The following is an 18,070-nucleotide window of genomic DNA, read 5'->3' on the forward strand; positions in this document are numbered from 1 at the left end:
TCTATTGCTCAAGATCTCAATTTATTCATGTCCATTCATGTGAGCTTTATTTGCATGATTAACTTTCTATTGCCCAAGATCTAATCGAGCTATAACTTTTTGAAATTCTAATACAAATTTTCTTTATGAAATATGTAACTTACATGAATATATTATTTGCTAGAAACAACAATAGTAGACATTTTCCTATTTGTTTGACCTACATTGAGAGATCTCACATAGAAGAGAGATAAAGTGATGCACTAGCATGCTTTATAAGCTTCCGTGACATTGCTTAGTATTCCACTAATGTGTCCACTAACATAATGCCTCAAAATGGAAATATTCCAATGATGAAGTACTAAGTCTTTATAACCTTCCAAAATGCCCATTCATACTTTACTAAAAGGAGTTTATTAAAGGAGTCTTAATAATGACACGATGTCTTTCATGTTCCCCACTCATGATAAGATTCCTTTCATGTTGCTTTTCTTTTCGAATTGTCATTCTTTAAGTTTGATATTGGTTGTCTCGTCACCAGCATGAGTGAAGTTCTCTAAAAACCCATATCATAATTTGAGTGCTCTCTAGCATGAGTTATTCTCTCAAAATGCTGATTATAATCTGAGCCACCACGGTCTACATGCTAATTTGAGCTACCAGGGTCTGCATGCAGATGTCTGGCCCTGATGCTGGACAATGCCGACTTGTTGAACCTGATTCTCCAGCAATAACTGAGAGATTTATCTGATCTCCTTGCGATGAATTTTCTTCCCATTCTCCTTTCGGACGATCCGGACTAACGTATACAGCTCTTTCGGGGCTAACACGTGAGCATTTCTGATCCGAGAAGCGCATGCGTTTTCTTTTATAATTAGGGAATCTATCATGTTCTGGTGTCCAGATGAGTAGGTTGAGTTAGAGTCCAGCAAACATTACGGCGTTTCCGATTCGGGAACAGTGTGATTTCTCGAATCATTAACAGGGAGATCTACCGAATATTGCTTACTTGCCCAACAGGTCATTAAAAGTCCAATTGCATGCACCTTTGCAATAAATCAGCACCTTATGAAGGTCCGCTGTCTCGCAAATAAGGCCGAGCTGACATGCATAAGTTACTTGAATCGGAAATAAGTGTGGTTTCCTCTTATAAGTAGGAGGTTGTTCACTTGAACCGTGTGTTGTCTTTGAACCTGCTTCTGCTGCCATGACTGCGAACAACATACGATTTGGATGTACACTTTTGACTTAAGCCGACGGAACAAGTGTTCAGGTCGGGAACAGGTGCTTTCTTGAATCCATCAAGGATTGCGTACTGTACAGGTCAATTTGAATTAGATATTCGTTTGAACGGATTAGACAGCCAGGAAGAGGTCATGGCGGCCTTGAGGCTTGCAATTGGCGTGCTAGGTAAGCATGCCAAACCATGGAAATCACTATCGTAATTGGTGGGCTTGATTGATAAACAAGACTTGATCTGTTTTTTCTTAGTCATCCAAGTAGTCGCTGCTCCTGAACGTCTGCCTTCTTTCAGGCAATGTAACGGGATTTCTCTTGTATGCTTCGCCTATGTAAGTATTCGTCCTTCCTTGGTGATTGTTTGAATAAAATCGTTTGAAAGATGAAAGAAAGTCTGAGATGGCCGGAAGCTTTGTAAGTGTTAAAGTACTTAGGTGTCGTTCATGATCGTTGTACTTACGAGGATCGTTCTAGCTTCCGGCCATGATGTAGCTTTGTTTAGCCAATAGGCAAAACGTCTTTCGCACCGCGGTTGTAAGAATTCAACTGGAATGGTAACGGCAAAGCGTTTGCTGTTGTGCCAATGCTGTTAGCTGGTCTTGAATTAGTATCAGTTTCGGTCTGTTGATCGATTATGTCCCCCTGATATGAAAATTTGTGAAATCTTGAGAGATGCAACAGACAAACTTTCAGGCGTATCTTGAGAAAAAAATCCACAGAAGCATTCTCAGGGATTCCCTACGTGTTCGCACTCCTGAGCACCATGCAATGGACGTATTTTGCAATCATACGGGGGCCAACTGCAAGGCCTCTCGCCTTCTTGACAGTAAGCGGATTTGCTCTCCAAGTTTCCTTCAATTCAATCTACCTGCGGTTCGCTTCCAAGTCTCAAAGGGTACGTTTGCCCCTAATTATAAACGTTGTTTAAGAAGAGGAGTCGCAAGATTCGATTTTGTTGTTCTTGTTTGCAGCATATTCTTAAGCCCGAATCAATCCTCCTCGCATGACTGTTGGAGCCCCGTTGGAGCTTGAAAGCTTAATCTTGTATGGCATGGTAGGTGCTCCAGACCGTGCTTCTCGCACTGATAAGTGTGTTCTATGGCCTTATGGTGTCAATGACGATGAAATTATTACGTGGCAATGTGCGTGTCAACACTGTCGGGATCTTCAGTGCGGTGAATTCGATATGTTTTAGCGCATCTCCATTGCTGATAGTGGTAAGATGGACGTATTCGAAGCATTAGATGGCAGTCTTCTTAATCTTCTTCTTATTCTTCGACTTCTATTTGATTAACTTATGCTTAATCCAGCTTGATTTCAATTGCAGAGGCGGGTGATTGTGACTCAAAGCGTGGAGTTCATGCCGTTTTTTCTCGCACTTTGCATGTTTCTAAACGCGGCGACCTGGGGATCCTTTGCATGGCTCACAGGAGACATAATACTAGGGGTAAGCGATCTGGAATCAGCTTGAACACATATAAGTGTCACTCTAATTTCGGACTTTGCTTTTGAAATGGAAATTCTGCGCCAATGCCACGTACAGGTACCCAATGCCGTCAACCTCGTGTTGGGCGCAATCCAACTGATTCTCTACTGCTACTACAAACTGTGCTCTATCAAGGAGGTTAAAACCGAGCGCGACAGTACGAGAGCAGAAAGCTTTACAATGTCAACAGCGCCGATCCAAACTGCAATTTATTCACCAACAAGCAACGCTGCATGTCCAGCAAATCAGAGCCCAGCCGTGAACAATCTCAGCTCACTCGAATCACAAGGAAGACCTGCCGATTCCAGTTTGTAGATCCTGCAAGGAACAAGAGCAGCAAATCGTCCAACGAACTCTGGAATGTTTGGACTATACATGCATGTTTGTCGATCATAAGACATTTATTCATGAGATTAAATCTGTGTCGTCCGAGCAAGCAAGCATCCCTACTTCCATAAGTCCATTCATTGGTTAATACCATCTCCACGTGTCACTTGTGTAGAGCCCTTCCCTGCAGGCCCTTTACATGGGAGAATAAACCGAAGTCAGACATTCCAACAAATTGGGGTAGCTATGCGTTGCTCACCGGATTTCGGCCACTTTCCGAGCTGGAATGCCCTAACATTACAAACCTAAGTGGAGCGAATATAGAAACCCCCCCAGCTCACCATGTTCTCACTCACCTACCTCTTCATAGTCCTATCAAGGGACATACTGCCTTGGACCAGTAGGCAATTGACTAGGGTCCACAGTTGGTCAAACTCACACCCCCACTTGGAAAACTAGGCCAGGACACCAGGCTTGTAGAAGCCTCTTTTGGCTCTCTAGAAGTACTGAGATAGCTTGGGCCAAAGACATGGACAAGAAATCTGTCATTCCTTGATCCGTGGGCATGCTCGTGGTGAGGTAGCATGTAACACCCTTATTACACATGACTCTTGTTTTTGTTGAGCTTTGTAGAAGTAACAAAATAGCCTGGGTTGGGCATGGGTGGGAAATCATGCTTGTGTCCATGGTCTGTGGGCACGCCCATGTTGGGATAGTCAATAAACACCCATATTGCATGATTGTTGTTTTTGTTCAGCTTTGAAATGGAGCGATTAACATCAATTTCTAGCTAGATAATCAATAGAATATCATAATCAGCTCTTTGCATCCTTCTCCTTCCCCCTTTGCTTCATCCCACTGAGTCTTCCTTGCTAGCCTTTAGGCCAGTCTCTTAGAATCTCTCACCCCCACAACCTCCCCACAACATCTTTTGGTCTAGTTGCACATCATGCCAACTAGCCCCAAAATATAACAGTTGATATCCCCAACAAGCCATGACAACGCCTTTTGGTCCGATTGCTCATCATCTCAACTAGCCCCAAAATTTCACCAATTGTCATATTCCCAACAAGCCATAGTTCAAACATCCACCAACACTAATTCACCCACAAGTATGCTTCTTCTCATACTCAAAAGAAAGCTAGCAATTTGCAAGGCAACATCCATAATTTACTTCTTTATTGTTAATACTTTTCTAAGTAGTAGCAAATTGCATGTGAATGAGTACAAGCAAGCAAGAGAGCAATGATGTGAAAATGAAAGCATAAGCAAAGTTGCCTTGGACAAAGATTATGTGCATCTAAGAGATGATCATCCACTTTCAATTGTAAGCTATTGGAAGTTCAATGTCCAAATTGAGAGTTAAGATTCATTTGTGATGTCTAATTTACACATAAAGAGCTATAGGGCATTTTGTACAAAGTTAGTAGTGGTACGCCCCAGTTAGAAGGTATGCATACTTACTTAGGATGATTCTCACTTTAGAGCCATACAATTTGCTCAAGTACATAAACATGGTCAATGGTAGTGAGAGATTGCAATTTGTGTAAAAATTGCCTATATGAGAAATAGCATAGGGAGCAATTTCTCAAGAATTGCTATTCGAGCCAAGCGGTGCTACAAGTGGGGAGGATTGTGACATTGTAGACTATAGGCCTAACATGCCATCACTCATTGGTAGTGAATGCTTTGTCACATTTATCAATAACTACATGAAGATAGTGTAGAGAGGAGATAGAGAAATGGGAGCAATATCTCCTCAGACAACAAGAGGAACACGAAAAGCTCCAAGCAAAGGAGGAGTAGAAAAAGGCAGAAGAAGTACGGGCAAGCTACGAACGAGAACACTAGTTCAAGAAATCAATCCGTCCTGATGAGCAGATAACGGAATCGACCCAGGATGTTCAAGATCCGCAACCCCCCACTATCTACTCAACAACCCAAAAATGGCTCAAGGAGGACAAACCCCTCTCCAGGCTCCAATCATCCTGAATTTGTACCAACAGGTCATGGAGTATTGTACATCGACTTCATACAACTCCACAAAAGGTCACTGGGATTTGATCCGTTGTGATCACAACCTTGCTATAAAGGATCTAGCCTCCTCCAATCAATCAATGCTCTCATAGCAGTAGCACATAATGTCTTGCATTGGCATCAAGAGGCTTTCAGACTACAACACTAGGAGATACTCCAAACCTCCTGCTAGCTCAACAAGACAACGGCCACTATCCAAAAAGAGCATGCAAAATTCTTGGTACTGGAAGCACCAGGACTTCAGGCAATCGAAATTGGCAAGAAGCTCGAGAAGGAGCTATTAGAGACTTAGGAGGCCCTAGCAACAGAATAATCACAAACAAATAGCCTCCAAGCCAACTTCAAGGCATTGCAACAACAAGCGACTCTCGATCAACAACAACATGCATCATGGAGGAAAAGTAGAGGCTAGAGCTACAGGTCCACCAACAATAGGCCACCCTAATCGAGCAACTCTATGCAGCTGCCCAGCAAAGAGAGCAGCAAGTCCAAACAATGCAAGTGGACCTTTAGACAGCAATGGCTTCTTCCCCTCCAGCACGAGATTATGATCAGGTCCATGACAAGTTGTAGGAAGTGTCATCCCCCGCCTCTACCCTCTACTTCTCACCACACAGTCGACGACACATACACTTACTTCTTGCAGACACTCACTGCTGCACTTCTCCCCCACAACATCAATTTTGATAACACACTCACACTACATGACTTGACCTCAATGAGGCCTTTCATCACTCCACTGTAAGAGCACATCTAATTTTGGTCATGGCCTACTTCCATGAGGATTTAGTTTTGGATGCTGATATGCATATCCTCACCCTCTACTACCACCCCATCGTCTACAATTTTATGGCATGGTGCAGAGTGCCCAAAGGCTCGGCCAACTATCTCATGGCAATGCCATTATTAGAGCTAGTAAATCATGATGCCCTAGAAGACCAACCCTACAATCCCGCCATAATACAATGTAGTCTGGAGTGGATGAAAGTGTGCAATTGCACTGAAGCCAAATATATTTTCCACTACTTATTTTGGGCAGCAAGAAAAATGTACCTCCCAATCGGCATCAGTGTTTTGTATAATAATATCATGCAGGCACTACAAAATATGCTTCATACTAGCATTAGCCAATTTGATGCCTCCCACATAGCTTACCCCACTAAAGTCCATGACCATGACATAAGCTATCATACAAGTGAGAGCCCTCACCGAACTCATTCAACATAGTTTCTGCAAGTGGCAACAAGAACATGAGTAGCATACTTGTAGAGGCTATAGTCGACCAGATTACAAGATAGTACCTATAAAGGACACTGATTAGGGCTCCAACCTCAATGGCAAATTTAGTTTTTGTGGCATGCAACATTTTGGACCACATGTTGCTGCACGGGTCTCAAACAAAGAATTGACCCCACATTTATGCCCCTACGCCACCATTGGAGTTGGCTTGACTTTGAAAAGATGCACGAAGTAGATGCAAACATCGCATATAATTTCCCGCGCTTTGATTTTCCAACAGTTGGCTCTTCCCTCACTCTGGCCACCTAGATGGAAGAGTTCAACACAACATTCGCATCTTTCCCTAATCTAACCATTGTAGCCACCATGCATTTTTCCCAGCCATTGATAATATTGCTAAGGGACCTGCTCACACAAGATTTATAGTGGAAGAGCACCACTAGCGGTTGCAAAGCAGAGATCATCTTCAATCTAAACAAGGTCCCTTCATTCCCTTAGGTCATGTGGCTCTATGTACATGTCCAAAATCTTCATGGACATCACATACAAACATTTGAAGATATGTTCGAGAACATTTTTGGAAACCTCTCCATCCCTTATGCTACATCTCCCACAGGATGTTCGACTCCTACTGCATCATGAACAATGCCCTCAAGTCTGACATTATGCATCGGACACAATCGACAGATGGATTGTGAAAAGGAAGGAGGGCATGTTAACAACCATTGAGCATGTTAACGGATCTTTCCCATCCAAACCCTATGGGTTTTGAGACACAAATGGCTCTGTTCGAAGTAATTATCATGATTGTCCAAATAGGCAAGGATAGTAGAAGAGCATTTGGATCTCGTATATGGATAACACAAGATCCATTTGGATACAAAGGAGGGTTGAGAGAATTAGCATATGCCTTGGCACCAGATAGGCCCAAGTAGTTGGAGAGAGAGAGAGAGAGAGAGAGAGAGAGAGAGAGAGAGAGAGAGAGAGAGAGAGAGAGAGACGTGTTCAAGGAATAGGGTTGGCCTTCCCTTGAAAAGGTGACTTGTATAAAAGGCCAAATGTTTGACTTTGGTTTTCATTGTGTACTTTCAAGGAATGGAATAGAAGCTCTCTGTTCTCTCATTCTCTTGCATTGAATTTGCTTGTCCTTTCTTGTGAGTTGTCCTTGATTGTGACTCTCCCTTGCTCCCATCCCCCTCCCTCGTGCTCTCTTCTCCTTTCTCTTCCCCCCTCCCCTCTCTTTCCCTTTCCTTGTGGAATCACTTGCACACGATCTAGTAGATACTTAGGTGATACAAGCAGGCTATTTGTGCATATGGAGCTCCCACAAGGAGGTGGATTATATTTTTTAGAAGAGTATATATTTGGATTTTGAGTATGGAATAATAAATAAGGACGTATGTTAATTGGCTCTGTATGCACAAATAAGTGCTGACCATGGTTAAGCATAGAAGCATGGGGCTACACACATAGCAAGGGTATCTTCCTTTATGAGGGGGAAATTGAATGTTGAGAAGAATGTTGGGTAATTGGCCACCTATATGTTTATATGGAGCACTCTTCATGCGGATTTCACCTGACTCGTTTTGGAAAAAATTTATGCATACTTAGACTTCTAGCACCCCCTTTTTCTTTTTGGTCTTCTTTCTCTTTTCTCCTATGCATGATATAGTGTTTTTCTAGTGGTACATGGTTGGGGAGAAATTCTTAGGCCTGAACCTCCCTGTGCATAGATGTCTTTTCTAATAACGCTTTGGCGATCACCACTTATTTTGAGTTTACTTTTGGGGTTTTTCTTGTCAAGATTTGGCAACCATGATGGTTTTTTGCAAACCTTCCCTTTTATGAGGAAGACTAGCAGTGTAACAAAGGACCTTATAAAGGTGTGCTAGAGTACAATGTGCCCTTCATCTATGAAGAAGTGGAGAATCCACTTCAACAAAGAATGATTGCTCATATCTTGATCCACAAGAGTCATTTGGATTAATGGCCATAGATGGCCATTTGACTCATCTTGGAATCGATTGCACTTTCCAGATGTGAGCCTAAGAGGACAAATCTTCCAAACAATTGTCCAGCTCCCGAAATTGTGATACTAGCAGCATGGCCAACCATTCATCCATCAATGAAGCCTCCTATGATCAACCTTTGAGGAAGCTTTATAGTAAGCTTGCCCCATTCCCTTGTAGATATGATCTATGGTCTTCTGGCTATAAGATAGCATCTCATTGGGCAATGTTACCTACCTACAAATGAAGTGCTGACCCACCCAAGATGAACGAGTAAAGAAGCTCATTGCACATCCACTAGATCAATAGTAGCAATGGACAGCAACTGCACTCAACCAAGATCATGTACAGATTGCATGCTTGTTTCATCTCATTAGCAAAACCAGACTGGATATGGTAGCGCATACATCCCCGTGAGCAAAATTATGCCCACAAGGACATGTACTGTACAAGTAAGTCTACGAGGGTGATGTTGGGTTTCCTAGCTGATAAAGGAAGTGTTATCATGTTCAAGAGCTTACAAGGAAGCACTAAACCAAAGCCCCATCTTCGATAAGAAGACATCATGCAACAAGCACTCGAATGTCCTAACATGGCCATGCAAGCTAGTAACATACACTATCAAATGAGGGTGCATTTTTCACAAGTGTAGAAAGGACATCATTGAAACAATGGATGATGTGGCCCAAGTATTTAATGATGTTGTTGGTGCAACCATAGCCAACCATGTTGCAATTTGAGTATTGCCATGCTTTCAGGTCTGATATGAAGGGTCTTTAGAGCATGGGAGGATCATAGCGGCAAGCATAGCCAAGAGATCTCCTTTGGTACCCTTACCTTTGCATTGGAATCATCCCATAATGTGGTAGAAAGTTTGGATTACCATAAGGTTGCATAGTTTTGGCATACTCTTGTTGATGCACTTCTTGATGTTTTTTATTGTTCACCCCATGTATCCCCTCATACTGATAATGATTTTTCTTTGATCTAGAGGAAGAGTACCTCATCTAGCAAATGCCCAAACATACATAATTACATTTTTTAAGGCCCTCCTAGTGCTTCCAATGCTTTAGGAGGATTGGGCTGGTTATTCTTTGGAATAATTATCTGGACTTTCTAGTAGTTGGAAGCACGGAGAAAGTGGACCATAACCAAGGAACAAATTAGACTTCCGTGGAGCCACTTATAAGGTTTAGGTTCCCCAATTATTTTACTAATGAGGAGATTGAAAGCCATGACAACACACTAGCACTAATTACGATATTACCAATAGATCCATGTGTAATATAAATGACCATGCCAGCCCTCCCAATTTGTGTTGCTACCTTTCAAAGGATCCAATATAGCCAAGATGAGCTATGGAACAATGAAATCAAGACTCTTCTTTCACCATGGAGACTTTTGATGATGACCGAGGAAATGTTCTAAATAATGTCTAGCCTTCTAGTGTCTCTACGTATTTAGTGTTCTAGATTAGTTCTAGTGTCCCAGTGTCCAATTTTGATATACAATGATCTGGTGATATCTGAAGTGTCAATGTAGACAATGAGACTACAAGAAAAGGCATCTTTGCAAGATATTAGGCCTAGTGTTGTCTTTTTTATTGTATCCGATGTTTTTGCATTTTCATCCCACCATCTCTAACTTTAAGATCCAATGAACTATAGGCATGGCACACTTCCTTCTATCCAAGTGATGAGTGGTTAAGGCATATGTTCAATTGGTCAAGAACTGTATGTAAATCCCAATGACAATATGCAACTACTCATACATCAAGCTGTATTTTTCCTTCTAATGAGTGGCAAATCATGATTTCCCCCTATCCTAATGATGAGCAATTGGTGCCTAGCTTTCTCTTAGGTTGTGTGGTATGGCACATGTATTTCCTACTAAGGATGCACTATGGCACATATGTACTAGGCCCAAATTTTCTTATCTACCAACATGCAGTGATCAATAGGTTTAGAGTTGCATATATTCTTCCCTCTAGTACAATACATGCACGTCCTCTATTCTACAAAGCATGTTGATGCACATAATTTTATTATCAAGTAACCCCCCAAGTCCTTCTTCATCCTCCCTCAGCCTGTTTGGAAGTTCATTGATCAATTAGTCTAGCACTCCATCATTGGAGCTCCATCAGTCATCCATCAATCAGCCAGTTCTTGACCATCCATCTGCCGTCAATTGTCAATCCATTAGTTTGCCAGTCCACCAGTTTGGTAGTTTGATGATTTTAAATATCTCCAACACAATTTTGACTTTCCAATTGCTGGCATCCACTGATAATTTTACTCATGAAAATTCTTGAAATAGATTCCTAGCCCTAGCAATTGATCCTAAAATGGTGTATTGTTTAGCCTAGTTTCTGAAAAGGCATTTGACTTCATTAAGCCTTGTAGGAGTTCAACAAATTTTCATCTATTCATCGTATGTGCCAGTGTTAGCTATGTCTATATGCATGGGATAGGTGTTGACCATGGTTAGGCATAGAAGCATGGAGTTAGGCACATAGTAAAGGTATCTTCATTATGTGGGGCAAGCGAATGTTGAGAAGAATATTGGGTACTTGGCCACCTACATCTTTGTATGGAGCATTATTCATCCACCTGGGAATTTTTTATACATACTCAACTTCTGGCACCTCCTTTTGTTTTGTGGCCTTTTTTCTCTTTTGCGACATAGTATTTGTCTAGTGGTGCACAATAGGAAAGCAATTGTTGGCCCTCAACCTCCTTGTGCCTAGATTCATTCTCCATTAATGCTTTGGCAACAATCACCCTTTTTTTTAAGTTTTATTATTGGGGGAGTTTTTTATCAACATTGTAGAAAGGAGGATGATACTATGTATAGGTTCTAGAATATGAAACAAGGAGTAATAAGGTGGAGGGGTAATAGGGTAGAGATAACATTGTAGAAAGGAGGATGGTACTATGTATAGGTTCTAGAACAAGAAAGAAGGGGTAATATGGTAGAGGTGTGAGGTTTGGGAGCTTGATTAATCACCAAGAGAAATCTTGCCAAAAGTTGCACTAAGAAAGGATGGAGGGGTAAGGCCAAAATTATGTTGATTGTTGACCCATTGGAAGGGGAGATTCACTAGAGCTACCAACGATTGGCCCCTAGCTGCATGTGTTACCTTACCACCCTCCCCTCCCCTTCCATTCTCTTAGATTCTTAGAACGGCGGACTCTATCTAAGACTGCGTACCCGTTAGTGGATGTTCTTTTCTCAACAAGCTATGAGGACAACAACAACAACATAAATCATGTAAGAGGATATTTAACACATAACTTTATATTTTCAATTACGTCGGTGAGATGGGCTTGTAGAGTGTGCAAAAATGGCATACGTACCCTTAAATCACATAAAATGTTGGACTGATATAGAGGAGGCTAGCCATCTCTCAAGAGCTCTTCTCTTGGCATGGAGGCAAGCAAGGGAGTGCATGTGGAACCTTGAGTTTCTACAACTCAATGGTGTGCTCTCATTACTAAGGGAATGGATAGCATCCTTGAATTGCTTGGTTGCTTGAATTGATTGGATGCTTATTCCCTGTTTTAGTGATTAGATTATGGGAGTAGCAGTCTCTCTCTCTCTCTCTCTCTCTCTCTCTCTCTCTCTCTCTCTCTCTCTCTCTCTCTCGTGATCATGACACACAGCTAGACCCCACTCAGAGTATGATCACTAAGTTTTTCCAACCAGACAGCACTGACCAACAGGACTCATGGAGATGGAGGCTTTGAGGATGTAAGCCGGAGCTAGAGACACGTCACACTCATCAACTCAGATCACATTAGGGGGCCTTCCCTCCATGCTCATCAAATCAAAGGAACATCCCATAGGAGTGACGGTGGGACTTGTTCACTGTAGGACTATAGCCAAGAGACCATAGCAAACCACACGCATTGATAGTCTCCAGTGACTTATCATGGGTTAGATGCGTCACAGTAGCCTCACATATCCATTCCCCCCTAGAGTTGATGCCCTAATTGGCTCCCACTTTGAGGGCCTAGAGATTCTCTCCCTATGTATCAATGCCATTATGTTAGGGAAAATTTGGATTTTTCTTTTGTATTCATCATGGGTGTTGATGCCTACTTATTGGCCCCACCCTTTGCTCATTGTACTAGATTTCATTTCAGTCTAATAGACCCTTTGGTCTTCCAAAGGCTAGTTGGAATAGATGGCATGGAGCGGTAGAGCAGAGAGTAGCTAGTCCATGCACCATGGAGGTCCATCCTATGATATCCTTTCTTTCAGGTGAGCGCCATATTGGAGGGGTCACTCTTGACATGGCATGTTGAATATAAAGATCTTGGAAACCATGCCCCCCCTACTACTATGTGAGTCAACATGACAAATGCAGCTGTGAGATATCCTCGTGTCTAATAGGAGAGCCACCATGGCACCTAGATATGCCTTCTGAGTATTTGAGTCTCCATATTTATTGCTTTTGAGTTATGATTTTCTTTGAGTTTTCCTTGGTACTATGTAGGGGTATTAGCGAACCCCTTGCCTCAGCCCATAGTGGCTTGTATGAGTCACTTGTGATCATACTTTGTCTCATAGACCCATGAGACCTTTTAAAGACGTTAATACATCTCTCTCTCTCTCTCTCTCTCTCTCTCTCACACACACACACACACACACACACATGCACATCCACATGCACACGCACACACATCCACATGCACACACACACATGTATACACAAATGCACACATGCACGTGTGCATGCATGCACACACCCACATACACACACACAAATTGTGCAATCCAATGATGTTCGTATACACATTCATACCTCTAACTAGATTTTTGATAATTTGGGTACATTCTTAATAGAAATACCTCATTCAATTCATTGGGTCTTCATCTCAAATATTGGGGTTTCTACATTTTTGCTTTTGTTGCTACACTCTCACATACTTTTCTATTTAAAAAAACCTAGTTACACAAACACAACAATTAACTTGGCTTACATTTACTCACACACTTACCAAAATAATGGTACCAAATAAGTAGCTACTACACTAGTCCCCACATGGACTCTCCTTATAATCCCCTTGTTCTTGGAGAATACAAGCCTCGTACTCAAATGCTTTGCCTCAACCTCATTTATCTTACAATATTCCTAATGGTGAAGAGGTTACTATTAACAACCATTGAGCATGCTAACAGATCTGGACGATCCAAACCCTACAGGTTTTGAGCCACAAATGGCTCAGTTTTGAAGTAGTCACCGAGATCGCCCAACTTGGCAAATATAACACAAGAGCCATTTGGATCCCGTATATGGATAACATAAGATCCATTTGAATACAAAGAGAAGGTTGAGAGAATAAGAACATGCCTTGGCACCATATGGGCCCAAGTGGTTGTAACAAAAGAGAGAGAGAGGTACAAGGAATAGGGTTGGCCCTCGCTTCAAAAGGTGACATGTATAAAAGGCAAAGTGGTTAACTTTGTTCTTCCTTGTTGTATGCAACCTTTGAGAAATACAAGCTCTCTTCTTGCTCATGTGTTGAGATCGAGGTTTGTTTGCTCTCCTTGTTTGCCTTTTGTGTTTGCCATGATCCCCCTTCACCTTCTTCTCCTTCTCCTTCTCCATCCCGTTCCCTTCTTCCCTCCCCCTCCCCTCTCTCTCTCTCACCCCTTTCTTCTCAGTGGAAACCGCATTGCAATGATCCAGTAGGCACTCAAGTGACAAAAGTGAAGTCTTTACTATGCAATGCTCCCATAAGGAGTAGCACACAAGTGAGGAGCTCCATCGACACACTTCCAGCATCCCCACAACACATGTCTCTACTGCCAAACAACACATCTTTGTAACCGCTACTTTGCCAGGTAGATATGAGGTATGCTTTTGCATTTTTCTAGCTTCCTTCCATAAACAACCCATTTCACATGTCCTTAGGCCTTGTTAGTGGAGATTAGGAGTGGATTGGAAGTGAGGAAAGAGTGATTTTAGAGTAGAAAATCTTACTTTTCAACTTTCTATCCATAAAGCCATTTTTAGGTGTTTGAGCTTGTTATTGATTATTCTTTTATGTTTGTTTATACAAGAAGGTAGCTAGAATGATTGATAAGCTGTAGTGTCAAATCCAACTAAAAACACTTGAAAATGAAGATTGGAGTGACCTTTTGAGGTGGTTTTGGCTGCTTGTTCCACTTATAGAAATCACTAGTTTGTGTGCCAAAGTTATTGTTTTGTGATGTTTTTTGTTTGCGGTAGGTAGTTTAGGTCCTTAACAACCCCCCTATGCACACAAACCTAGAACAAAACTTGAAGAACCACCAAAAATCATCCGAAGAGAGTCAGCAATACTACGTGTTCCCAGATATTCCCTATCCTGACCGACAACCCGTCACCTTAGTCTCTATCCCAACGACCTGACACATGTCAGTCACCTAACCCACCACCTTAATTACTGTTGGCTTGACAGACTCGGTGCCTTAACCACAATCCCTCCAACTGGTGCCATTCTAGTATCCCACTGAGAGGCAAGCTATCCCACTGGTGGTTAACCCTATGACCATTGCCATCTTTCCATCTTGTTGACTTGAGTTATCCTGCCACCCATTGCTTTAACATTAACCCGCCAACCCGATGGCATACCAACCCCAACCCAACCCATCGACATGTGTCATCTGCTATCCCATTGACCATCACCTTAAGGCTAACCCTTCGACCTGGTAGCATATAGCTAGCCCTCCGACCAGATGGATAGCTCTAGGAATAAATTCTCTAAAAAAAAACAGAAAACTGAATTTGAGGTAGGGTGTACCTTTGTAGCGATCTCATACATGCACCTAAGGTCTGGGAGAATTTTATCCAAGGAGCGTGAGCCTGAGGATAGCATTTCAAACTACACACATTCCACCCTTTGCCCTAGTTTTGGGTCAGCTCTAATAGGGAATTCAATTCCCAACTCTCATTCATTGTTATGGCCCTAACGTAGTGATCCCTTCGATTCAAACAACACTGAGAGCTTGGATGAGGAAATGCAAGAACCCACTGGCTCGAGTGCCTTTGAAGCACCCTACACCAGCATAAATCCACCTCATTCTCGTGCTCCTTTCGTAGCCTCCAAATTAAGGGGGACTATATCCAACATGTTTGGATGGTTAGGCTAGACAGATTCAATAGAAATGGAGAACCCTTTTGCAAGTCTGCCCATGGAAAGGGAAGGATAGTAACAGCTAGTCCTTGAGCCACAGGTAAGGATTGAGGCCGTTTTTATACTCAAGACCCATATTCTTCACTGGGCACCATGACCCAGAGTGGATGGAAGGCAAAGACTCGTGGATGAGGGACGTCACAAGACAAAACCCTGGCCTTGGAAACTCACGAGACTTCCAAGGGGGAAACCCTTTTGAAGCTTTGACCTTTCAGGTGCCCCCAACATTTGTCGTTAGGCCACAAGCCATCGGCTACATGCCCTTGCAAGTTCCACCCTACAAACCAATGCAAGGAGCATCCATGCAGATGCTTGGTAACCCACTCCCCTTGAGAGTTTGATAGTTTACTCCCATAGTTACAACCTTGATGTTCAGGGGAGTAGGGCTAACATCCCCATTGCTGACACTAGCAAACCAATGGACCTCGCTACTAGGGCAAGGCCTTAGGCCACCTCTACATCCTATTAGGCCCACAATAGTTCCGCCTCCTCAAGCTTCCCAGACAGTGCTATCAGATGAGGTGATGCGCATCTTGGTGAATGCACTAGGAAAGGGGGCCGCTCCACCCTTGGCTATACTTGTATTTCCAATAGGGAACACCAATACCTCTAGTAGTCGACCCATAGCCATCTCCAAGCTAATAACAAAATTTCTTGAGGAAGGAGACCAGTCCCCCACGTGGAGCAATTTGAGCAAATATGTGAAGCATTCGGTGCTCCTAGAGATCTGGAAATGGTTAATGCATTCGGCCTCAGCCTCGATGGCAAGGAAGGCCAATGGAATAGGGCCCTCAACCCTGAGGAGAAAGTCAACTGGGAGGCATCACGAAAAGCCTTCATTATAGGGTTTGCCCCCAGCGGTAAAAAGTGGGCCCTAATTAATCAATTGTATGAGGTGAAACAAAATGAGAATGAATCCCTTTGAGACTACATTACTAGGATCAAACACCTCAATTCTCGCTGCTGCGAACCACATGAGAGGATGAGCGACAAAACTAACTGTTGCCATGCTTCCTCATCGGATTGGCGGACTTGAAGCTGCATGACCATTTAATGGTTATGAACCCCACTTCTATCGAGCAACGTAGCCATTTGTTTACAACTCTGTCCAAGGTATGACAATCGATAAGGTCTTCTAGTATGGAGCCTACCAAGAAGGAGGATAAAGAGTTTCGATATGGGCGAGCTGGCCTCTAGTTTACTGAATCAATTGGGCCAGCAGCAATAGTGGAAGGCAAGAACCTCCAAGGAAACACCGAGTAACCCCCACTTATTCTCAAAAAGACAATGTTTGGTGTGGGGGCAATCACCCCTCAAAGAGTGCCCCTAACTTAGAGCAAGGCAAGCCCTCTATTGTACACACTACTTTAAATGGGGGAACCATGACACCTCTTAGTGCCGATTTCCAAAGGTCCTCCCCCAACCGATCTACCAACCAAGGCCCCAACTGGCCCTGACAGCCCCACCCAACCCAATGAATGCACAACGAGCCCCTCCAACCAATCCAGGGAAATATAGGTCAAAACATGGTCCATTATCGCCACCCATACTAGGTTCATAATAGACCCCACCTCATATAACTCCAGTCAACCAAGTATCGGTGGAAGAACTACCTAATGACTGGGAAAAACCTGAGCATGATCATGGACATCCCGACTATCATCCTTATGAGAAGGAAGTGGCATCATAAGTCACTACCTTTACATGAGGATCAGCATGTCCCGGTATATCAAACAGTGCCCGTGGCCTTGAGGGCAAGAGACATGAATTGTTTGGCCTTAAGGCCCCCAATCCAATGCTATACATGTCAAGGTCCATGCAGGGCAAGCGAATGCCCATATAAGGGTGCAACGAACACTCCCGTATCTTGTTAATGCTAAGGGCTGCACTTTTTAAATGACTATCCTTATAGGGATCTTACCCCTATGGTCCCTCCCACTACAGGTCCCATGCCCTTGTGCACTAGATGCAGAGTGGAGCTTTTATTCAAGGATTGTCCTTTGAGGAGGCCAGTGACTCTAACCACCTTGATCAAGAGCATTAGAATCAATTTACTAAGCATTGAACAAGGTCAAGTAGCAGCACTGCCCTTGAAGATCATCACAAGGATGCAAGAAAAGGCCCTAGGCAAATAAATGAAGAAGTAGGCAAGGAAGGACATGACTCCCACGTATCAATTTCCTAAGGCACACCAGCCCCCATAGACATAGCCCAAGAAGGTCACCAGGGTGGACAAAGGAATGAATCAAATGCTTATCCAAGACAAATCAGATGAGGAGATAGCCACCCTCGCCACCTTCTCTACATCTGGAGAAGCCCCCTGGATGATCCTACTATGCCCCCATATCCGAATGTAAACAAGCCAGTCTGGCCTAAGGCCTCACATCTCCACCTTCTCATAAGGGAGCTTATCCAAACCCAGTCTTAGAGAAACAACGCTTAATAGACACTCAAAACTTGGTACAGGAATGCCAAGTGAAATTTGAGTAGAGATTCAAGGTCAATAGAGGATTGGATACCATCCATCCTGACCACCTGACCTCCCCTGGGTGCTTTCATTGCTACTCTCA

At 43.0% G+C, this 18,070-nt stretch overlaps 1 protein-coding gene across 1 annotated transcript; it reads left to right on the forward strand.

The window, feature by feature from the left end:
* Positions 1-1,186: 1,186 nt before the first annotated feature.
* Positions 1,187-6,864, forward strand: LOC147898251 (bidirectional sugar transporter SWEET2a-like). The gene is made up of 8 exons (XM_087379141.1): positions 1,187-1,214; positions 1,303-1,382; positions 1,483-1,550; positions 1,900-2,113; positions 2,277-2,435; positions 2,546-2,665; positions 2,762-2,826; positions 6,762-6,864. Exons 1-8 carry the CDS (start codon positions 1,187-1,189, stop codon positions 6,862-6,864), a joined length of 837 nt encoding a protein of 278 aa, XP_087235267.1.
* The last annotated feature ends 11,206 nt before the right edge of the window (positions 6,865-18,070 follow it).

This window comes from Dipteris shenzhenensis, chromosome 9, assembly GCF_047967505.1.
Source record: "Dipteris shenzhenensis isolate YYH24624 ecotype China chromosome 9, Dip_SZ_1.0, whole genome shotgun sequence".
Taxonomy (NCBI): domain Eukaryota; kingdom Viridiplantae; phylum Streptophyta; class Polypodiopsida; order Gleicheniales; family Dipteridaceae; genus Dipteris; species Dipteris shenzhenensis.